Source organism: Larus michahellis, chromosome 7, assembly GCF_964199755.1.
Source record: "Larus michahellis chromosome 7, bLarMic1.1, whole genome shotgun sequence".
Taxonomy (NCBI): domain Eukaryota; kingdom Metazoa; phylum Chordata; class Aves; order Charadriiformes; family Laridae; genus Larus; species Larus michahellis.
Window position 1 is genome coordinate 49,572,300 of NC_133902.1, and position 17,293 is coordinate 49,589,592.

At 50.3% G+C, this 17,293-nt stretch overlaps 1 protein-coding gene across 4 annotated transcripts in view; it reads right to left on the bottom strand.

Annotated features, from left to right (window-relative positions):
* The window catches only part of HEG1 (heart development protein with EGF like domains 1), a 58,281-nt gene that overhangs the window by 23,888 nt on the left and 17,100 nt on the right, over positions 1–17,293 (bottom strand). For 2 of the 4 annotated variants that reach the window (XM_074594735.1, XM_074594733.1), the window contains exons 2-13: positions 14,336–14,614; positions 13,074–13,304; positions 12,423–12,716; positions 11,618–11,761; positions 10,795–11,103; positions 10,069–10,383; positions 8,545–8,874; positions 7,333–7,641; positions 6,260–6,589; positions 5,257–5,556; positions 4,393–4,731; positions 2,047–3,414 (exon numbers count right to left, since the gene is read on the bottom strand). In XM_074594735.1, the coding sequence (XP_074450836.1) occupies positions 2,047–3,414; positions 4,393–4,731; positions 5,257–5,556; positions 6,260–6,589; positions 7,333–7,641; positions 8,545–8,874; positions 10,069–10,383; positions 10,795–11,103; positions 11,618–11,761; positions 12,423–12,716; positions 13,074–13,304; positions 14,336–14,614 (4,548 nt within the window). The remainder of the gene's footprint in view (positions 1–2,046; positions 3,415–4,392; positions 4,732–5,256; positions 5,557–6,259; positions 6,590–7,332; positions 7,642–8,544; positions 8,875–10,068; positions 10,384–10,794; positions 11,104–11,617; positions 11,762–12,422; positions 12,717–13,073; positions 13,305–14,335; positions 14,615–17,293) is intronic. The other 2 variants (XM_074594734.1, XM_074594736.1) reach the window with 2 other exon arrangements.

Consider the following 17,293-nt stretch of genomic DNA (forward strand, 5'->3'; position numbering starts at 1 on the left):
TATTCATTCAGAAGCTCTTGGGATCCAGTGTTGATCCATGTTAATATTAACACCCAGCTTGTCTACAGCACTGCTCATCTGCAGATCTCTGGGTGCTTTCCAAAGACAAACAACCCTACAGTTATGGATGGAGAGACCAAAGAAGGGACCTTGGCAGCCAGAGCTAGACACAGGAGCACGGGCTCCTTCACCAAAGTCCTGCCCTTTTCATCCAAGCCCTGTTTCCATGAACAAAAGCTACTGCTTGAACACTGATGCAGTCTGTAGGTTACCCAGCAATGGTGGAGGCATTCTCAGCTGCCGACACCTCCTTTACCGGGGCTGCAGGCTCCTCCGTGCCAGGTTGGGGTTGCTCACAGCAGTAATATCTGCCTGTGCCACCACTCATAATGCACGTCCCACTGGGTGAGCAAGGGCTTGGGGAGCAGACACCAACTGTGAAATACAGTGTTTCGGGGCATTAATGATGCTAGTCTCAGGTGCTTCACAGATTCGACAACTCAAACTGCAAGTTCTGGAGAAGATACCCAATACCTCCCTTTGAAAAAAGCCACCTCCTGGTCAAAAATGCCCCTCTTGCATGTGTATCACTCACATGAGCACAAATGCACGTCACACACGCATGAAAAGGCAGACTGTAGGCAGGACTGTGGACTTGTTGGTGACAAGGTGCTACAAGATCAGCAAGACAGCTTACGCACCCCTTGTACCTATTTTGCAGCTGCTGCCGAGCCCTGCAGCAGAGGCAGGAAGGATGGGCTTTGTGGTTAAAGCACAAAGTGTGAGAGTCAAACCCGTGTGTGTATTTCTGACAGCACCGCAATGCTCCATGGCCTCACGCTGGCTCTGCAGACCAGACAGTCCCAAGTTGACCTGGGACACACCATTTGACACGATCTCTGAGTCTCAACTAGCTTGGCACGACCACCTCAGCATCAGCGAGACGGAGATTTGGTGTCTTTGATCTAAGCAGCCAGAAATGAGTGGGTGCATTTTAAAACGTTGGCTTTCACTTTGCCATCCTTCAGTTTGCACTTTGTGGAGCATGGACCAGGGCAGTTTCTTCTCTCACAGCAGTGAGTGCCAACATACAAACAAAGCACCACGTCTCAGGCAGCAGAAGGATCTTTTCATTCTGGTAAATGGCAAAACTCGGTATTTAAAGGAAAGAGTACATTGGCTAAAGTGTGAATCAGTTGGTAAAAAGGATACATTACATTAGTTTGGGATAAAAAAAAATCCATTCCCTTACAGTGAATTTTTTTGCATGAAGCCACAGCTATAATTAAAACCAATCAGCCTGAAAAATAACCTTTAAATACTTAATTATTGTATGGAATATATACTATTGCCAGTATTTCATTGTGATTAATGCAATTAGCACACACAATATCCTACAGTGGCATAAGGGCCAGGCTCCTGAACTTTAAACACGGAATCAATTTCCATTCATATGAAACTTCGCTGAATGTATTTACTTGAGAAGATAAGGAGCCTGGCAGCGATAATAAATGACTGCAACAATGCACCGAGCAACACTACGGTACGTAGCCTAGCAGGAGAAGCAACAGGCCCTTGAGGAGGAGATTATTTTAGTGAGTTGGGGAGAAAACGACCATAGGTTGTAATAATACAAGTTCCAACACAAATACCAAGTGCTGGCCAATCGCCTTTTGTCATTAATAAGATAGACTTTGATCAGTATCGATCAATATTGCTGATCCATCGACAAATATAAAGTGCATCCTACGCTTAGCTGGAAGGCCAGTCAGCTTTATTTTCTTGAAATTCTCCATTTTCAGCTTAATGCTTCTATCAGAAACATTCACCAAAATGCTCACCCTTTTCCAGCAGTTCAGCTTGATTGCTAAACCTTCAGCTTAAAAATACCAACATGGACACCGAGTTTTTATCCTCAAACCCTTCTGATAACCGACTGTCATACATACATGTATAAACTTTCGAAGACCCTTAAAAGGGGACCCAGGCATTGCTGGCCCCCTCGTCCCTAGCCCCACCACTGGCGAGCACCATTAGACATATTACCTGTTGCCGGAGACGATGTCCTCAGCCCAGTCGTGCTACTTGATAGGGGAACAGTGGTTGGTTTGGTAGCAGCCAAAGTAGTTGCAATGCTCACAGTGGTCTTGCTGGTTGGAGGGGCTTCAGAAGGACTTGTAACAGGGATGTTTTCTTTGGTGACTTTACCAGGCCTGGCAGTGGTGGGATCCACAGCTTCTGTGCTTTCACCAGTGGTATACACAAGCTTAGTGGCAGCAGGCGTTTGAGCTCTGTGGGCTTTCGTGGTGCGAGCATCACCTGGGGTTGGCTGGCGACTGGCTGGTGTTGTCAGCACAGGAGGTTTCACCGTTGTCAGTGCCACCGCAGGGATGATGGCGCTGTGGTTTGTTGCACTTGGTGAGGGACTAAGGGGTGCATCCGTTGGCCCAGCCCGTGGGGCATCATGAGTCATGGTGGGCAGCAATGTTGCCTTCCCGAAGCTGCCTCCCTGGGCAGTGGTGGCTCTCGGCGAGGTGGTCTCCATTACCGTCACAGGAATGGACACAGACATGATGCGTCCACCAAGCTGCTCCATGGGTGCCGTGGGAAGAGGAGAAGAGCCGGTGGGGGTGAAGGTGGTGCTGTTTTGGGGTTGGTGCGTGACATTGTGTTTGTTGGTCCCTCTGGGTGAGGTCTCAGCCACGGCGGCTGTGGAGGGCACCCGCCTGGCCACAGTTGTAGCTACAGAGGTGCTTGCTTGACCACTATCGTTGGACTGCGAGATGGATGATGGTGACGAAAACAGAGGCAATAAAGAAGCTAACGAATAAGATGGGGAAAGCAATGAGGAAGTGGGCAATGAGGACGACAAAGCCTGCAGAGGGGGTGAAGATGTCATCACAGAGGATGAAAGTGGTTCAGATGACTCTGATGAGGTAAACAAATAAGTTGGCGGTGGTGTTGATGACAGGGAGTGATGCAGCGGTGACACTGAGGAAGAGGCTGGAAATGCTGATGAAGACACAGATGATCTGCCAGTGGTCAACAACCGAGAGTCAGTGTTGAAGAGAGTTGTATTTTGTACGCTGCCTGCAGAAGCAGAAGTCAACAGTTTGGACGAGTGTACCAGCAATGGTTCTGTAGATGGTTCGACAAAACTGCCATCGCTGGATACGTTGTTCCTCCTGTCCTGTGCCACAGAAGACCTCGATGAATCAGAAGGGTTGGAAATCTCAGAAAAAAAGGTGGAACTTTCTGAGGAGTCAGCAGAGGTGCTGCTATTCGAGATAGACAGGAGTGTCCTTTCTCCTCCTCTGGTATATGTTGTTGAAATGTATGTGCCATCTGTATGAGAAACTGAGGCCCGTTTCTCAGCATCAATGCTACTGACTGGCTGATGGCTACTTGAAAAGCCTGGAGTAAAAGAATGAAATATATTAGAAAGACCGAGTAATATTAAAGTATTTTGATGTCATATTAAAATCACTCGCTAAATATATAAAATGGTTTTGTCTGTGAACTGGCCCATGCTCTTCTAAAAATTTACAACACCACCCAAGCGTGGGCATCAAATTGGGAGTCTTCTGCGCTCCTTAATTCATTCCAAAATGGTGAACTCAGACAGACACAAGGCTCCTGTGAAAGGTGTAGGTTTCTAAAACACTCTTCCAGTTTTGCTTTTCTAATGTGATAGAGTGCTTATCGTTCCATGCTATTTTGTGGCAAGCTAAACAGGAAAACCTATCTGTTCTCTTTATCACCCATAATTTATAAAACTCATATCCTCTCCCTCTTATCCTCCATTCCCAACTAAAGAATATCCATCTTCTTCAGTCAGTTTGTTTTTAGACACAGTGAACTTCATGCCTCTGCAGGATGAAATTATTACAATATGTTAATTTGCAGCTTATCATGAACTCATTGATAGAAAACTTTGCAGTCAGGAAACCCTAAATGAGTAGCACATCAGTCTGCAAAAAATTCAGATTATTTAGCATAAAAGGTGCAGTCAATCTTATAATACGAATTTCAGGATATACAGATAAATTCAGCAATCTCTACAAATAAAAAAAAGGGTACTGAACATTTGGTTTAATTCTACAGATGACTTAGGTCAGCATGAAACAGTTCTGAAAGCAACACCCACAAGAAACCAGTTAGGGTACAAAAAAATAACGCAGCCATCAAAACAGGAGAGTTTCCCTGCTCAGGCTCATGGTTTCACTTCTGGAATGATTCTCCAGCCTGGCGGCATCTGGCTTTGAGTCCCTGGATGAAAACATCCCCCCAGGTGTACTCACAGGTGGCACTGCATGTACCAATGAACAAAACCTGTATACAACGTAGGCAAAGGCACAGTGTGAACTTCCCCACCAGGAGACACTAACTTACTTGTGAGGTCATTTTGGAAAGAGTAAGTGGGCATCTTGGAAGAATGTGGGAAGAGCGTCTCCGTTGCAAAGTCTGTGAAGGCCATGCTGCCGGCCGAGGCGTTGGCCATCCCACTCTGTTCCACCAACGTTGGCTGAGCCGGCCCTGGAGAGCTGGCGGTTTCGGCGTAAGAAACAGAGCTCTCCGTGCCACCAGCCAGCACCCCGTCTGTCACCGAGTGCAGTGTCCTATCTCCACCACCAGCAGACATGGATGAACTGTGTGCAGGATCTGTGATGGGGCTGGACAGCCTTTCCTCAGCACTTGAGCTGCTTAGTGAGCGATGGCTGCTGCCCACAGCTGGAATAGGATCGAAAAGCAGGCATCTGATTTTACTATCTGAGAGCAGACAGTACCTGTGGTTTCTACAATAATTCTGTTTAATAAAATTGCACAGATGAACACAGATTAAATACAGATTAAGTAGATCCCACCTATCTATCACCCTAAATGTGGATCTAACAAACAAAGTGTACTCCAAAGAAACAGGACTGCCCAATTACAGAGGGACGATCAGTACTGTTAGAGTCATAATGGCATATTTATGTTATTTATAATTATCGCCCCAACCCAGGTAGGGAATAGATATGTCCTACAGCAAGAAGCTACACGTCTCACTCCTGAGACACTTTTTGTTAAGGATCAACAGCTGCAGATATACAATAACAAGGAGCAGAATCACCACTGCATGTAAATCCTGCCCACAACACCTGCAACAGCTCTGACATGTGTTGGTGGCCACATCAACCCCATGCAAGAGGAGGAGGGAGAGGCCGTGGGTTTTTTCCTAATTCAAATGCCATCCTGGAGTTCAGAAAAACTCACTGGAAGGTTCTCCGGCGGCTGAGAAGTAGGTGGAGACCCTGGATGAAAGGGTGACCTTGGGCTCTGTGTACCCTGCTTGGACAGATGAGACGTGTCCCACTCCAGGCCATTCCGTGGAGGACGGGAGGGGGCTGGTGTGGGGCTCCCCGGCTGAGTCCGGGTGAGACGTGGGCCTTGCTGCTGCTGTGCTCCATGTGCCATGGTTAGCTGCAGGCTGAGATGTCCTGTCCCCACGGCTGGAGAGTGGGGTTGAGATGTATGTCGTCTCAGTAGGAGCACCAGAATCTCTTCTTCCTCTCTCTGGAATTGCAAAGCAGATATATACATAGATATATATAAAAATATATATTTTGTATATTAATAATACCTTTGAGGCCTCTACAGGGACTAAAATCAGAACATTTCAATTCCCATAGTGGAGGTGGTGCTCAGTTACCACCATCACTTATTTACTAAGTGTGGTTCCCAGGCAATCTGTACTTTTCCTCTTTACACCAGAAAAATAAAACAGATTGGGTTGCATAGCATTTCTGAAGGAGAACAGTGGCAGGGAGGTAAGACCTGGTCTTGGACATCCTGCAGAAAGTTCCCTTGGGAGGACCAGTGAGTTTCAAACCAGCTCTGGTGGGACCCTGGAAGCAGAGTCGAGGCTGAAACACACGATAGGTGGGATACAAGGAAGGGTTCAAGTTCTACCGATCCCTCACCACATCTTGTGCCAGACTCCCTCGGTTTGAGGGCTGAGGTCAAGGCTCCATGGCACAAGGGCACATGCGTCCCAGAAGAGCTGCCAGGCCATCTAGTTCCTGACATGAGAAGCACTGCCCCGAGGCAGTGAGACGGATAACTCGCCAGCCGTGCAGTGCTCAGACCCCTTCGCTATAAACCCAGGTTGCTAAAAAGGTGAATCTGGTTTAAAGCTAGAAAAGGGAGGATGGGACCTCAGGAGGGGGAGAGTAGGAGGGATGGCCTCCATGGCAAACCGGGAAACCACAAAACCCACCTGAAGCACTTGCTGAAGGCGAAGGCACTGAAACGCCGGGAGGAAATGCAGGCAGAGCCTTCGTTGGAAGCTCACTGAGTCCAGCATCGCTCTGCCAAACATCACCCTGCCTCCCAGGCTCTGTTGCTGATGAGGATGGCAGAAGGACCACATCCAAGGAGCTGGTGCGGGGCGGAGCGGGAGCGGAGCTCCCTGCCACACTGGATGCTGTGTGGGTGTCTGACACGGGCTCTGTGCTCCTCTCCCCACCACTGGCGGCTGTCACTGAGCTGGGCGTACTGGTGAGAGGAGCACTGGGTAGGCGTCCTCCCATAGCTGAGGTCCCTTCTGCTGAGAAAGGGCAAAGCAAAACGGATTTATAGACACTAAGCTATAAACAGGTGGGCGCGCTCCCTTCCATCACGACCCTTAGGCGGATGGCACAGATACGTCATGGGCAGAAGATCTAAACCTAGAGAACACTGTGAAGACACAACCCTTTCCTGTGCTAGAAAGTGCTGCTCGCAGGAGGACACCCTGAAGAGGGCACTAGGAACAAGTCCTGGGAGCACCGTTGGGTTTACTTCCCTTCGGCACTGCTCCCGGTGCCACAGTCCAGCCATGGGCACCGCTCACAGTCCAGCCATGGGCACCACTCACCCGCACCACTACCGCAGCACCTGCAGTGAGCGAGGTGGGGTTACAGCGGCACCCAGCTCCCTGGTACTCGAAACAAAGCACGGCAGGCTTGTATGGGATCAGTAAATACTGCATTTGCATCCCAGGGCGGGAGTCAGGAATGAGTGGTGTTGCCTCCTGCTTGTATAAACACAGACAACGGGGTGGTCTTCAAATTGCGCTGTCTCAGAAAACACACCAAATCTCGGGGCCAGGCTGCTATTGCAGTAAGGCTGGGTTTTTTTCTGGTGACTAAATACAAAAAACAGCTAATGCACTTTTCTCTGGAAGTTGAAATTTTCCTCCCTAATGCCCAATGCCATCGTCCAGCACCTTCAGCATGCCCTCACTCCTCCACACAGTGCAGGTGTCTGAGGTCTACAGGAAGAAGCCCCACAGGGACAGTCACAGCTCACCTGGGGAAGCGCTTTCCGAAGCAGACGGCAAGCTCACGAGGAAGGGGTCTGTGGATGACACGGTGGCACCTCTGCCACCACCGCCCTGGGCTCCCAAAGAGGAACGGGTCTGGTCTGGAGAGCTGATGGTTTCGGTACCAGTGGTGGAAATCTCTGTTGTTTGGGCCAGTCTGGTGCTGGCTGACAGAGACCTTAATGTCCTCCCTCCACCCTTGGTGGCTGTTGTGGAAACGGAGGTGCTGGTGGTGGGGAAATCGGTTCTTCTCTCTGTTGAGAGGATGCTGAATGACACATGGCTGTCTCCAGTAGCTAAGATGTAAGAAAGAAACAATTTACATTTTTACAAACGTGAAACTATAAATAAACAGGTGTTCTTCCAGTAACACCCAGAGGGCAAGTACACGCACAAGTAGAAAGTGTGAGATGTCAATCCAGAGAAAACAGGAAATTTCCAAAGACGTGAAACTTCCCTACAGAGATTTGTCTTCTAAAAAATGTGGTTTGATGCTAAGAAAAGAGCTCTTATATAAAAACTGTTGAACTGCTATGCTGTGCACTTGATTTCACCATTATGTGCCTGAGTGCATTCCACGCTGCTAGAACACACAAATACCGTAACAACCCAGAAAAGCCTGGAAATCAGTTCAGACAGCGCTGAGCAGTGTGAAGGTCTTAGAGAAGAAGTCTGAAGAAATGGGATCAGGGGGATCAGACCCCTTCAGCACCGCAACGGGTGGTCTAGGACCAAACAGCAGCATGAAGGACCTCAGAGACCACATTCAAAGTTGCCTTAAATTTGTTGAACTGGTTCAATTGCTGGGAAGCAGCATGGTCCAAGGGGTAGGAGAGAGGGCAGGAACTGAAGTCCAGTCCTTGAGACTGCAGGGACATGACCTAATCCTCGCTTGCTTAGTTCTCTTGCCTATAAAATAGAGATAGCAACTGGAGATAGTACAAAAAGAATCATGTTTTGAAAGTCAACTATTTTTCTTGGCGTGATGAAACTTGCCATACATGTGCCCTTTCTGTCAAAAACCCAAACCACATTTTTTGGTCAAGCAAGAGCTGAAATATTTCAGACACAAAATCACACTGCATCTTCCAAACAATATATTCTACATAGCAGAAAAGAGTCAGGCAAGTGTAAGATACGGTAACAGTCCTCCTTTTACTTACAAGAAAAATAGTATTTCACTTCTAACTTGAGCTCACCTGGGGAATGACCTTCCGAAGGAGAGTGAGAGCCTGTTAGCGAAGGGTCTGCCACCCGCTCGGTGAAATCTGTGATTTCTCTGGACCCACGAACTCCGTAGGTGTCTCTCACAGAAGACACAGACAAGGATCGGATCGTGCCCAAAGTCCTGTACATGCCACTACTGGATGTGGAGTCTTCTGCTGCCCATCGGCTGCTTGTGGCAGACCTCGGGGGCCTCCCGCCGCTGCTGGTGGCCATGGCTGAAATGAAAGCGTTGGTGGGAGAGGAAGCAAGGGGTTTTTTCTCTGTCGTTGAGCTGTTAACTGGTCGGTGGCTGCTTCTGACACCTACGATACAATAAAACCAGGTTTGATTTATGCATTATAGCTATACGTTTGAGGGACTGGTCTAGTGGGAGGTGTCCCTGCTCAGGGCAGGGAAGTTGGAACGAGATGATCTTTAAGGTGCCTTCCAACCCCAACCATTCTATGATTCTGTGATTGTACAGTCTATGTTTGTACACCGTTTGTTGAGATATTGAATAGACCAAGTTCTCAACCTGGAAAAGGCGCTGCTCTGGGAAGAGGTGAATCCCTTACATTCAAGCACATGTGGCTTACAGAAAGCCAGGAAAAACTCAACTTAAAACCATGGCTTTAACTGCAGGCTCTGCACAACACTCGATTTATGCATTCAAGGTGCCTTTGAGCCTGTTTCAATCAGGCCTTTAACTTCAAAGCAAATCTAGAGGATGAGCTAGAAAAGGCCTGTTTTAGCTTTTCTAGTCACGGTCCAGAGAGCCAAGCTGGTCTCAGTGCCTGGGTGTCGGCATAGCCGTGGGGCTGAGCCCCCGAAAGCACAAGTTACTGAGGGCTACACAGGGCTGGACACAGCCTCACCCAGAAGATGCTCAGAAACACCTCAGCGTCCCAGCCTGGCATTCGACCCAGCCTGACTTACCCCACATTTAGCAGGCGTTGCTGCCCCAGGGCTCTCCCAAACCGCGGCGCTGGGGATGCCGCTATCTCACCAGCTCACCAGGAGCAGGAGCTGCGCTACGACTCGCAGGGCGATGGGCTTAATTGTGAATTAACGGTGAACGGTGGGGCAGAGCTCACTTGGGACCACGCCAAGGGCAGGGGGTGAGTCAGCACTGTCGTGGTGGTGGGGGCCTCCCAAAACGCTGCCTCTTACAGACCATCCTGCACGGCAGACACAGCGCTGGGTGACGGCTGCAAATCCCCAGCAAAAGTGTCTCCGGCAGGGAAAAAGCGCATGCACGTATTTCTAACCGATGGCTGCTTTCCCCAGCACCAGAGTTTCATTAGCAGTGAGGACACTGATGTTTTTCACTTTTTCACCCAAAAGCCAAGATCCACTCCCATCCTTCCCACCAGCCTCGCTGACAGCCCAATGCAGCCAGTAATAAAAATATCCACGTATCCAATAGCGACTGGTGGCCATATCTAAAGAAAAACAGCGTGGGGATGCGAAATCTCATCCAGCCCCAAAACAGCCAACTTTCAGACTAACAAATTTACCTCTGAAAGTACTTTGGGAGGCAGAGAGGGAGCTTGTGAGCAAAGGCTCCCCAGGAGGCACTGGGAGATCGGTGGCTTCCCGAGAGCCGTTAGGACGGTGTGTCCCCACCCCCGAGGAGGAGAAGGTCCCCGCTAAAGAGCTGGTGGGGTCAGTGCTGGTGGCGGAGCCCGTTGTCACCCTGGCTGTGCGGCCGTTTGCGGGGGACTCCGCTGCCCCCGCTGCCACGCTGGGCATGTCAGAACCACGGGCGTCCGAGTGCAGCGTCGCCTCTTCTGCAGCTGGGATGCTCTTGGGTTCGTAAGTGCTGGTAAAGGCTAAAAAAAGGAGAAAAAAAAAATATAAAACTGCCTACACGTAAATGAAAACAGCTGGGTAGATTTCATCCCGCTATCAGTTGATGTAGACAACATATGTGTGAATATTCAATACGGAAATATTTAATACTGGGAAATCATTAAGACGGGGGAAGAAATGGTCTCTATATAGGAACTCATGAAATTATTGCTTGCAAAATTCAACTGAAAGTTTTCAAGGAAAATCTATCCTCCTCTTCCAACAAGAATAATATTTATCCATACTTTCCTTTCTGTGAAATGTTTTTAAACGTACAGAATGTGCCAAATACAATATTATTCCTCCTTTCTTTAAAATAAAAAGGATGTATTTTGTTTATAAAGAGTCTTTAAATAATGCTGTGGGTTACACAGCTAGCTATCAAAACTCACCCGTGGAAGGGCTTTCCGAAGCAGAGGGCGAGCTCGTGAGCAAGGGATCCGTGGCATCTCTGCCACCACCACCCTGGGCTCCCAAAGACATCCCAGGGGACCGGGTCTGCTCTGAGGAACTGGTGATTTTGGTACCAGAGGTGGAACTATCTGTTCTTTGGGCCAGCCAGGTGCTGGCTGGCAGAGACCTTAACGTCCTCCCTCCACCCTTGGTGGCTGTTGTGGAAATGGAGGTGCCGGTGGTGGGGAAATCCGAAACTCTCCTCTCCACGGCTGAGACGTTGGATGGCTGGTAGCTGCTTCCAATGGCTACGGCACAATAAAAAAACCCTGGATTTATACGTATGAAATTATAAACAGATGGATCCATTTTCTTCCCAGATGCTTACAGCACACATACGGACATTAAGCATAGGAAGTTTTCAATCTGGACAAAGTGCTCTTTTGGAAAGGCATGAATCCCCTCGCCGCAGGAAGACCTTGCAACAAAACCCGGGGCTCGCGCCAGGACAGCACGGCTTCACAAGAGCCGGGACGGCTCAGCCAGCAGGAAACCCCCCGGGACAAGGACTGCGGAGACTTGTCTTTTAAATCCCACCTTTGCTCTAAGACTGGTGGAAATCAGCCCAGGCTCGCTCAGTATTTTTTCGTAGCTTGAACACGGCATCAAACAGCAAAGGGGGGAAAGCTGAGCACACCCTCATTCCCATAGGAGCCTGCAGCTCACTACACACCCCAGGGCTTAACGGGACACAGGGAAAACCGCTTAAGGAAGCACAAAATAGGGTAAAATGACAAATCATAGACTACAAACCGAGCTCACCCGTGGCAGGGCGTTCTGACGCCGGGTGAGAAGAGGCAAGCCAGTGCTCCGTGGAGAGCCCGGGGAAACGTCCCTGTGCCAGGGCTACCAAGGAGGAAAACCCAGATCTCGAGTTTTCTGCATCCCTGATGCTGTTCCCAGCAGCTGTGACAGAGGGAAGGGACATGTCCGCGTGAGAACCCTGGGGATGTGTTTGCTCCTGGCAATCCCGGGCACAGGACTCAGCAACACCAAGGTTTTCAATAACTTCACGTGGAGTAGGGCAAAGTCTCCGTTTTGGAGAGTTCCAGAAACTAGCCGCTTGCAAAGCAAGCAAGGGGAAGCGAGCCCAGGGATCTCAGGTTTGTTGTCCTGTACAGGCTGTTAGAGCACAGGCATCTCACCCTGTCTAGCCCCGAGCAACCCCCACCCGGCGTGGCCATGAGTGTGGGCTACCAACCTCACACCCCACTACAGCATCACTCGGGTAGGACACACAGCTCAGCTGGGGCTGGGACCTGGCCTTCGCTCTGCAGCTGGCACTGAACCAGCTGAGATATGATGCCCACCCTGCAGAAAACACAGCGATAAGGTCCAAAGACTTTTTATTATTTTGGTTTTTAAGTGGAAAATATTGGGGGGGTTTGGACCAAATCATTTTTTCCATTGCTTTTTCCTGCTTTCAGCAGGGAATTTCAGCTAACCACCCAAATAATAGCAAAAAGAGTGCATGCAAAACACAGCACCTTTTCTGTTTCAAGAAAGCAAAAGCTATATAAAGGCTTATTAAAGCTATAAAACAAATCCATGGGCCAGCAAAGCTCACCTCCAAAAGTACTGTCCATGGCAGGCGATGCTGTGAGCGGAGGGCTTGTGGAGTCCCCCGTGACATCCCTGGGATGTAGCATGATGTGGTTTGCACTGGTCTGGGTACTGGAGGCTCGGGGGGAGGACTGGGGCTGTCCTGGAGAGCCAGGGAGCGGGGTGCTGGGGAGAGGCCACAGCGTCCCCCTGCTGCTCCCTGAGGGGCCAAGTGAAGTGGTTGCAGTGCCCGCAGGAGGGCTACCAGGCAGCTCCGTGCCCACCCAGCCGCTCGCCGGTTGAGAGTGGCCACCTGTGCCTGCAAGGCAATGGGGGAAAGCAAATTAGAGCACAGAGACGGGCTGAGCTGCCCACCCAGCATCCTCCACCATCACCTTCCACCTCCCGCCATGAGCCCACGGTCCCCTTGCCTCTACTCTGCCTACAGCAACTTCGTGTTTGGGAGCTGCACCGAGTAATTCATCATTTTCAAGGCCAGCAGAAGCTGCATGGATCCTTCTCTCCACCCTCATGCATGAAGCAAGCCAGAAAACTACCCTGAGCACATGGTGAGGATGGAAGATCTAGCGCACAAAGCTCTAGCAATGCAACCGATGCCCAGTTTCTCTGGGCAACAGCATCTCCCTTGTTCCCAGGCTGAACTGGGACGGCTCACCTGGGCGACGAGTGTCCGCAGATGAAGGCAGCAGCACCATCCTCGTCGCATTGTCAAACCCCGCCATGTCCCAGGCCCCGCGGTGCCCGCCCAGCGTCCTCTCAGCCGAGTCGGTGCTGATGGCTGCCGAAACCGGGGGCGTCCTCTCGCCAGCTGCAGGGGTGTTGGCAGAAGCCAGAGACCTCTCGCCTCTCTCCCGGCTGCCCGCAGCACGGTGATGGCTTCCATCAGCTGGAAAGCAACATAGAAAGGGTCACGTTCCCCTCGGACAAGTTAACGTGACTCGGCTGGGATGGCAGCAGCATCACCCGCAGTGGTACCCAGCTGTCTCACACACTGTGACAGGGTCACAGCTGCATCCCCTGTGTTTTCTCTATTTCACACAGAGCATGCTGCAAGAGGGACTGCTGGGATCAGAGGGTTTCTGTAACCAAAAAATATCAGTATTTCAAAATTTGTCTTCTTTTGTGCGTGGCAAGAAAAACACAGTTTGGTTTTTTTAAACTTTAAAAATGCACAGGGTAGTAAATAGCTTATGCTAGGACAGCGAGCGGCTGGCAGCCTGGGCATGCCAGATCCATACTCTAGTCCCTAAGCAGGAAAAAGATTGAGGAATTAAAAAAACTAAAGAAAACGTCTATGCTCATATCTCAGCAAGACACTTATTACATTTGGGGATATTAAGAAAAAAATTGAAGTGGGGACAGGGCAATCAGCACAGCCTTGTCCTGCTGGTGTGGGAAACAGGCTTTGATTTAGTGCATGCTTAAAAAAAGCACATTGGTTTACTCTTGACCACAGTCCCACCAAATGCGGTGAAGGTTATGAACAAGCCCAAAGGTAAGTGTTCACTTGTACAACCTCCACGTGAGGACCGCAGCTACAAATCACGATGCAGCTGGTCAGATGTTTTTAACTCGGGCACTTATAATCTAGGTTGGGTTTGCGATGGGGTTCCCCTCCTCCCGGAGGAGGCGTGGGGATGCCAGGGGTCTCCGCTCTGTACGCAGCCTTCAAGCCCCGTGGATGGGGCAGGAGTCTCTGGGGTGCTGCTGGGTGGTGAATAACGACAGCGGAAGGTCCCAAGAATCACCTTCATTGCAGTGTTAAAAAAAAAAAATAAATCAGCTTTCTTGGCATTGGATTTCTTCCAAAAACCTGAATTTCTAGCAGCAGGGCGGGAATACTTCCTAACCCACCACCCATGCTCGGTCCGTGGGTTGGTAAAGGCAAACAGGGAGTTTTGCATCGATAAAACTCACCAGGAGGACGGCTGTGGGCGGGCAGGTGGGTCGCCGTCCCAGCAGAAGGGCTGTCCGGGGGTCCTTCTCCTGGCAGGGTGACATCCCCACCACCGGCGGGGAGACCAATGTGCCCCGTGACCCCACTCGCCGCCGGCACCGCACTATGCCTGGCAGGCAGCGATGTCCGCTCCTCACTCCCGGCCAGCATCGGCACCAGCTCCACGCTATCCATGAGAGCACCAGAAGTCCTTATCTCCGTGTCCAAACTTCTTCTCGCCTGATGGCTGCTCTCAATGACTGAAAGGAAAAACAAGAAAAAAATTAAAATCCCATCAGCGCTGGCTCGGCTCGTTGCAGTAACACCAAGGCCAAGCTCTGATCTGATTTAGACTAGAGAAAATTTTGCATAATCAAAACACAGACATGACATTTATTTTTGGATTCACACCAGTGGAAATTACAGTGGTCTGTGGGGCCAAATGCCAAAACCCACCTTTGTGCACAAGTTCAATTCAGTTCAGCACCCTTGTGCTTTTTTTGTGTCTTAGGAGAAATAAATCTCTAAAGGAGCAAAAAGAAAGTCTTAAACAAATAACCGATGGAGGTACGCGCAGTGTGGAGTCCATGGGAAGAGTGTATAGGTCTCCAGAGCTCCAGCTGGAGCCCAGCACAGCCCATGTGCCCCATCCCGAGGGCATGATGGGAGCTGGGGGGGTCTCGCAGCTCTTCCCCTCTCTCTGCTCAGCTGCCTGACCACAAATCCCACCACTTTCAGAGAGCTGGCATGAAGCTGGCTGAGAGCTGCAGGACAAACCGGCGGGTCGGCATAACCCATCCAGCCACCACGAGGTCCTGGGACAGAAGATATCAACATATGGTGTGGATTACACTGATCATCCAGGAGCTGAAGCACCCCAGGGTGACAGACATTTTGGCGGATCTGACCTTCACATCTACCAGAACAGGAGAAACAAGATGAAGAAGAAGTTTGTGCATCTGCAGGTCCATTTGCTGTGAGAAAAGACAGCCCCAACACTCCATCCTAAAAGTGTTGGGATCTGCTTTCTTGCTCCTGCTGGAAGGCCGCTCCAAACTCCCACCTCTCCCATCATCCAGAATTATTTTCTCATTTTGTTAGAAAATGAGTAAACACATTTATGGAACAAATGTTGGTTCCCAAGCCAGCATTACCCTTTAGCTTAGCTACCTCTTCCCCTTCCTCCCCACTGTGCCGATGTGTAACAGCAGCAGTCTCATCCCCTCTTTGCACAAGTTTCTTCTGCATTTCTACCATTTGGTGTATCTCATGGACCTAAACATGACTTCTCCCAGGGACGTCAACAGGCTTTACGGGATCTCCAAAAGCACACAGATGGCTGTGTGCATCTCTAGAATATAAACGTGTTCCCCAATGGGGCTCTAAGCAAGGATGTTACTCAGTAGCCAACTTCTCGGCTCAATCGTTAACGCTGACCGCCGCCGGCAGCAGCAGCAGGACTCGGTGCGGCAGCTGTAGCTTCAGCCTTGGGTCTGCCATCCAGCCTGATATTTCCTGGAGCAAAGCATCTACTGGCAGCTGCCATGAGCCATTCCAGTGAGATTTGCTGGGGGAATCGGCATTTCCAGCCTGTGGTACCAGCCAGGGCTGCGTGAGGATTTCCCTGCACATCGCTCACGTGAAAACCAGCAGCAGCCATCGCTGCCCTACGTTGCAGCCCCGAGGGCTGGCTGGCACTGCAGCCTCAGATGCTCTTCAAAGCCCACAAGAAGTCAAAGTGAGTCCAAATCACAGCTGTGTCATCTGAAACAGCAAGATCCCAGTTTTGCCCATTTTCCTCATAGCCAAAATGCAATCTCCGGGTTGGAATAGCCCAATGCACTCTGCACTTGCTGAGTGGGCAGAATGGGAGCCCGGCTAGGGAAACTGCAATGTAGGGTGACAAGAGTCTGAAGCCTCTCAAGAAACCAAGAAAAGTCCTGTATTTTGGGAGGGGAACTCTCCCCACTTTGCACTTCAGAGATCTGCCAGGCTATGGGACATATCCTGCCTGTCACACACATGGCATCTCAAAATAGAGCTGCGGATGACACCCAGGCAGCAGCTAAAGGCACCACTCAGTCTCTGCCCAAAAGCTCTGATGCTGAAGGTTAAGCTTTGCACATCTGTCCTTGGCTTCCAAGTACTTTCTGTAAAAAAGCTGTGCCTCAGAGAAACCCCCATGGGACACCTACTCCTCCTTGCCTTGCATGTCTCCTTTGGGGTTGCCAAACCTGCCACACCAGCAGTGGCAACTTCAGGAGTCGTCCCCTCTACCCATCTGCAGTAGCTTCAGTGGGAACTCGCCAAGAAAACAGAGATAAGCAGACAGGACAGTCTGCATTTCATCCTGGGCGTCTGAGCACCACGAGGCCCAAGGAGACAAGAGCTGGGGTGGAAGAAAGCCCCTTGTGTGCCTCTACTGACAGCCCGAGACATGTCTGTGATGCCCACCTTGCCGAGCACACCCACCAGCCGCTGCCGCCTGGAGCCGGCTGCGAGCCACCTCCTGTCCCATAAACCAGCTGCTTGTCACCATTTGGACAAGGGGACGCAAAGTCACAGGGGATGCTCGCTACGCTCCTTTGCAAGCCAATACCCAGCCTGTAATTGTAGCCCGCAAGTCCATTTATAGCTGCCCCGACGCTGAAAAATTTGGGTGTGCTGGAGGGCGGCACGCGGAATTTCCCTCCGTTCCCCTCTCGCTAAAAGCTTTCAGCTGTGCAACCCATGCTTACGGTGCTTTGCTGCACAGAAGAAAGGCAAAGCAGCAGATGCTTAAAGAAACCCTTAGGGGATGAGTATAGACAGAGGGAAATTTGCTTTCTCAGGTTGCCAAGTCATTTGTCAACAAGGACTCCAGCCAGGCACGCTAAAATATATAGCGGGGCACTGCAGCAGGCATTGAATTGCCACTTCTTAAAAATATCCCCGGAAAA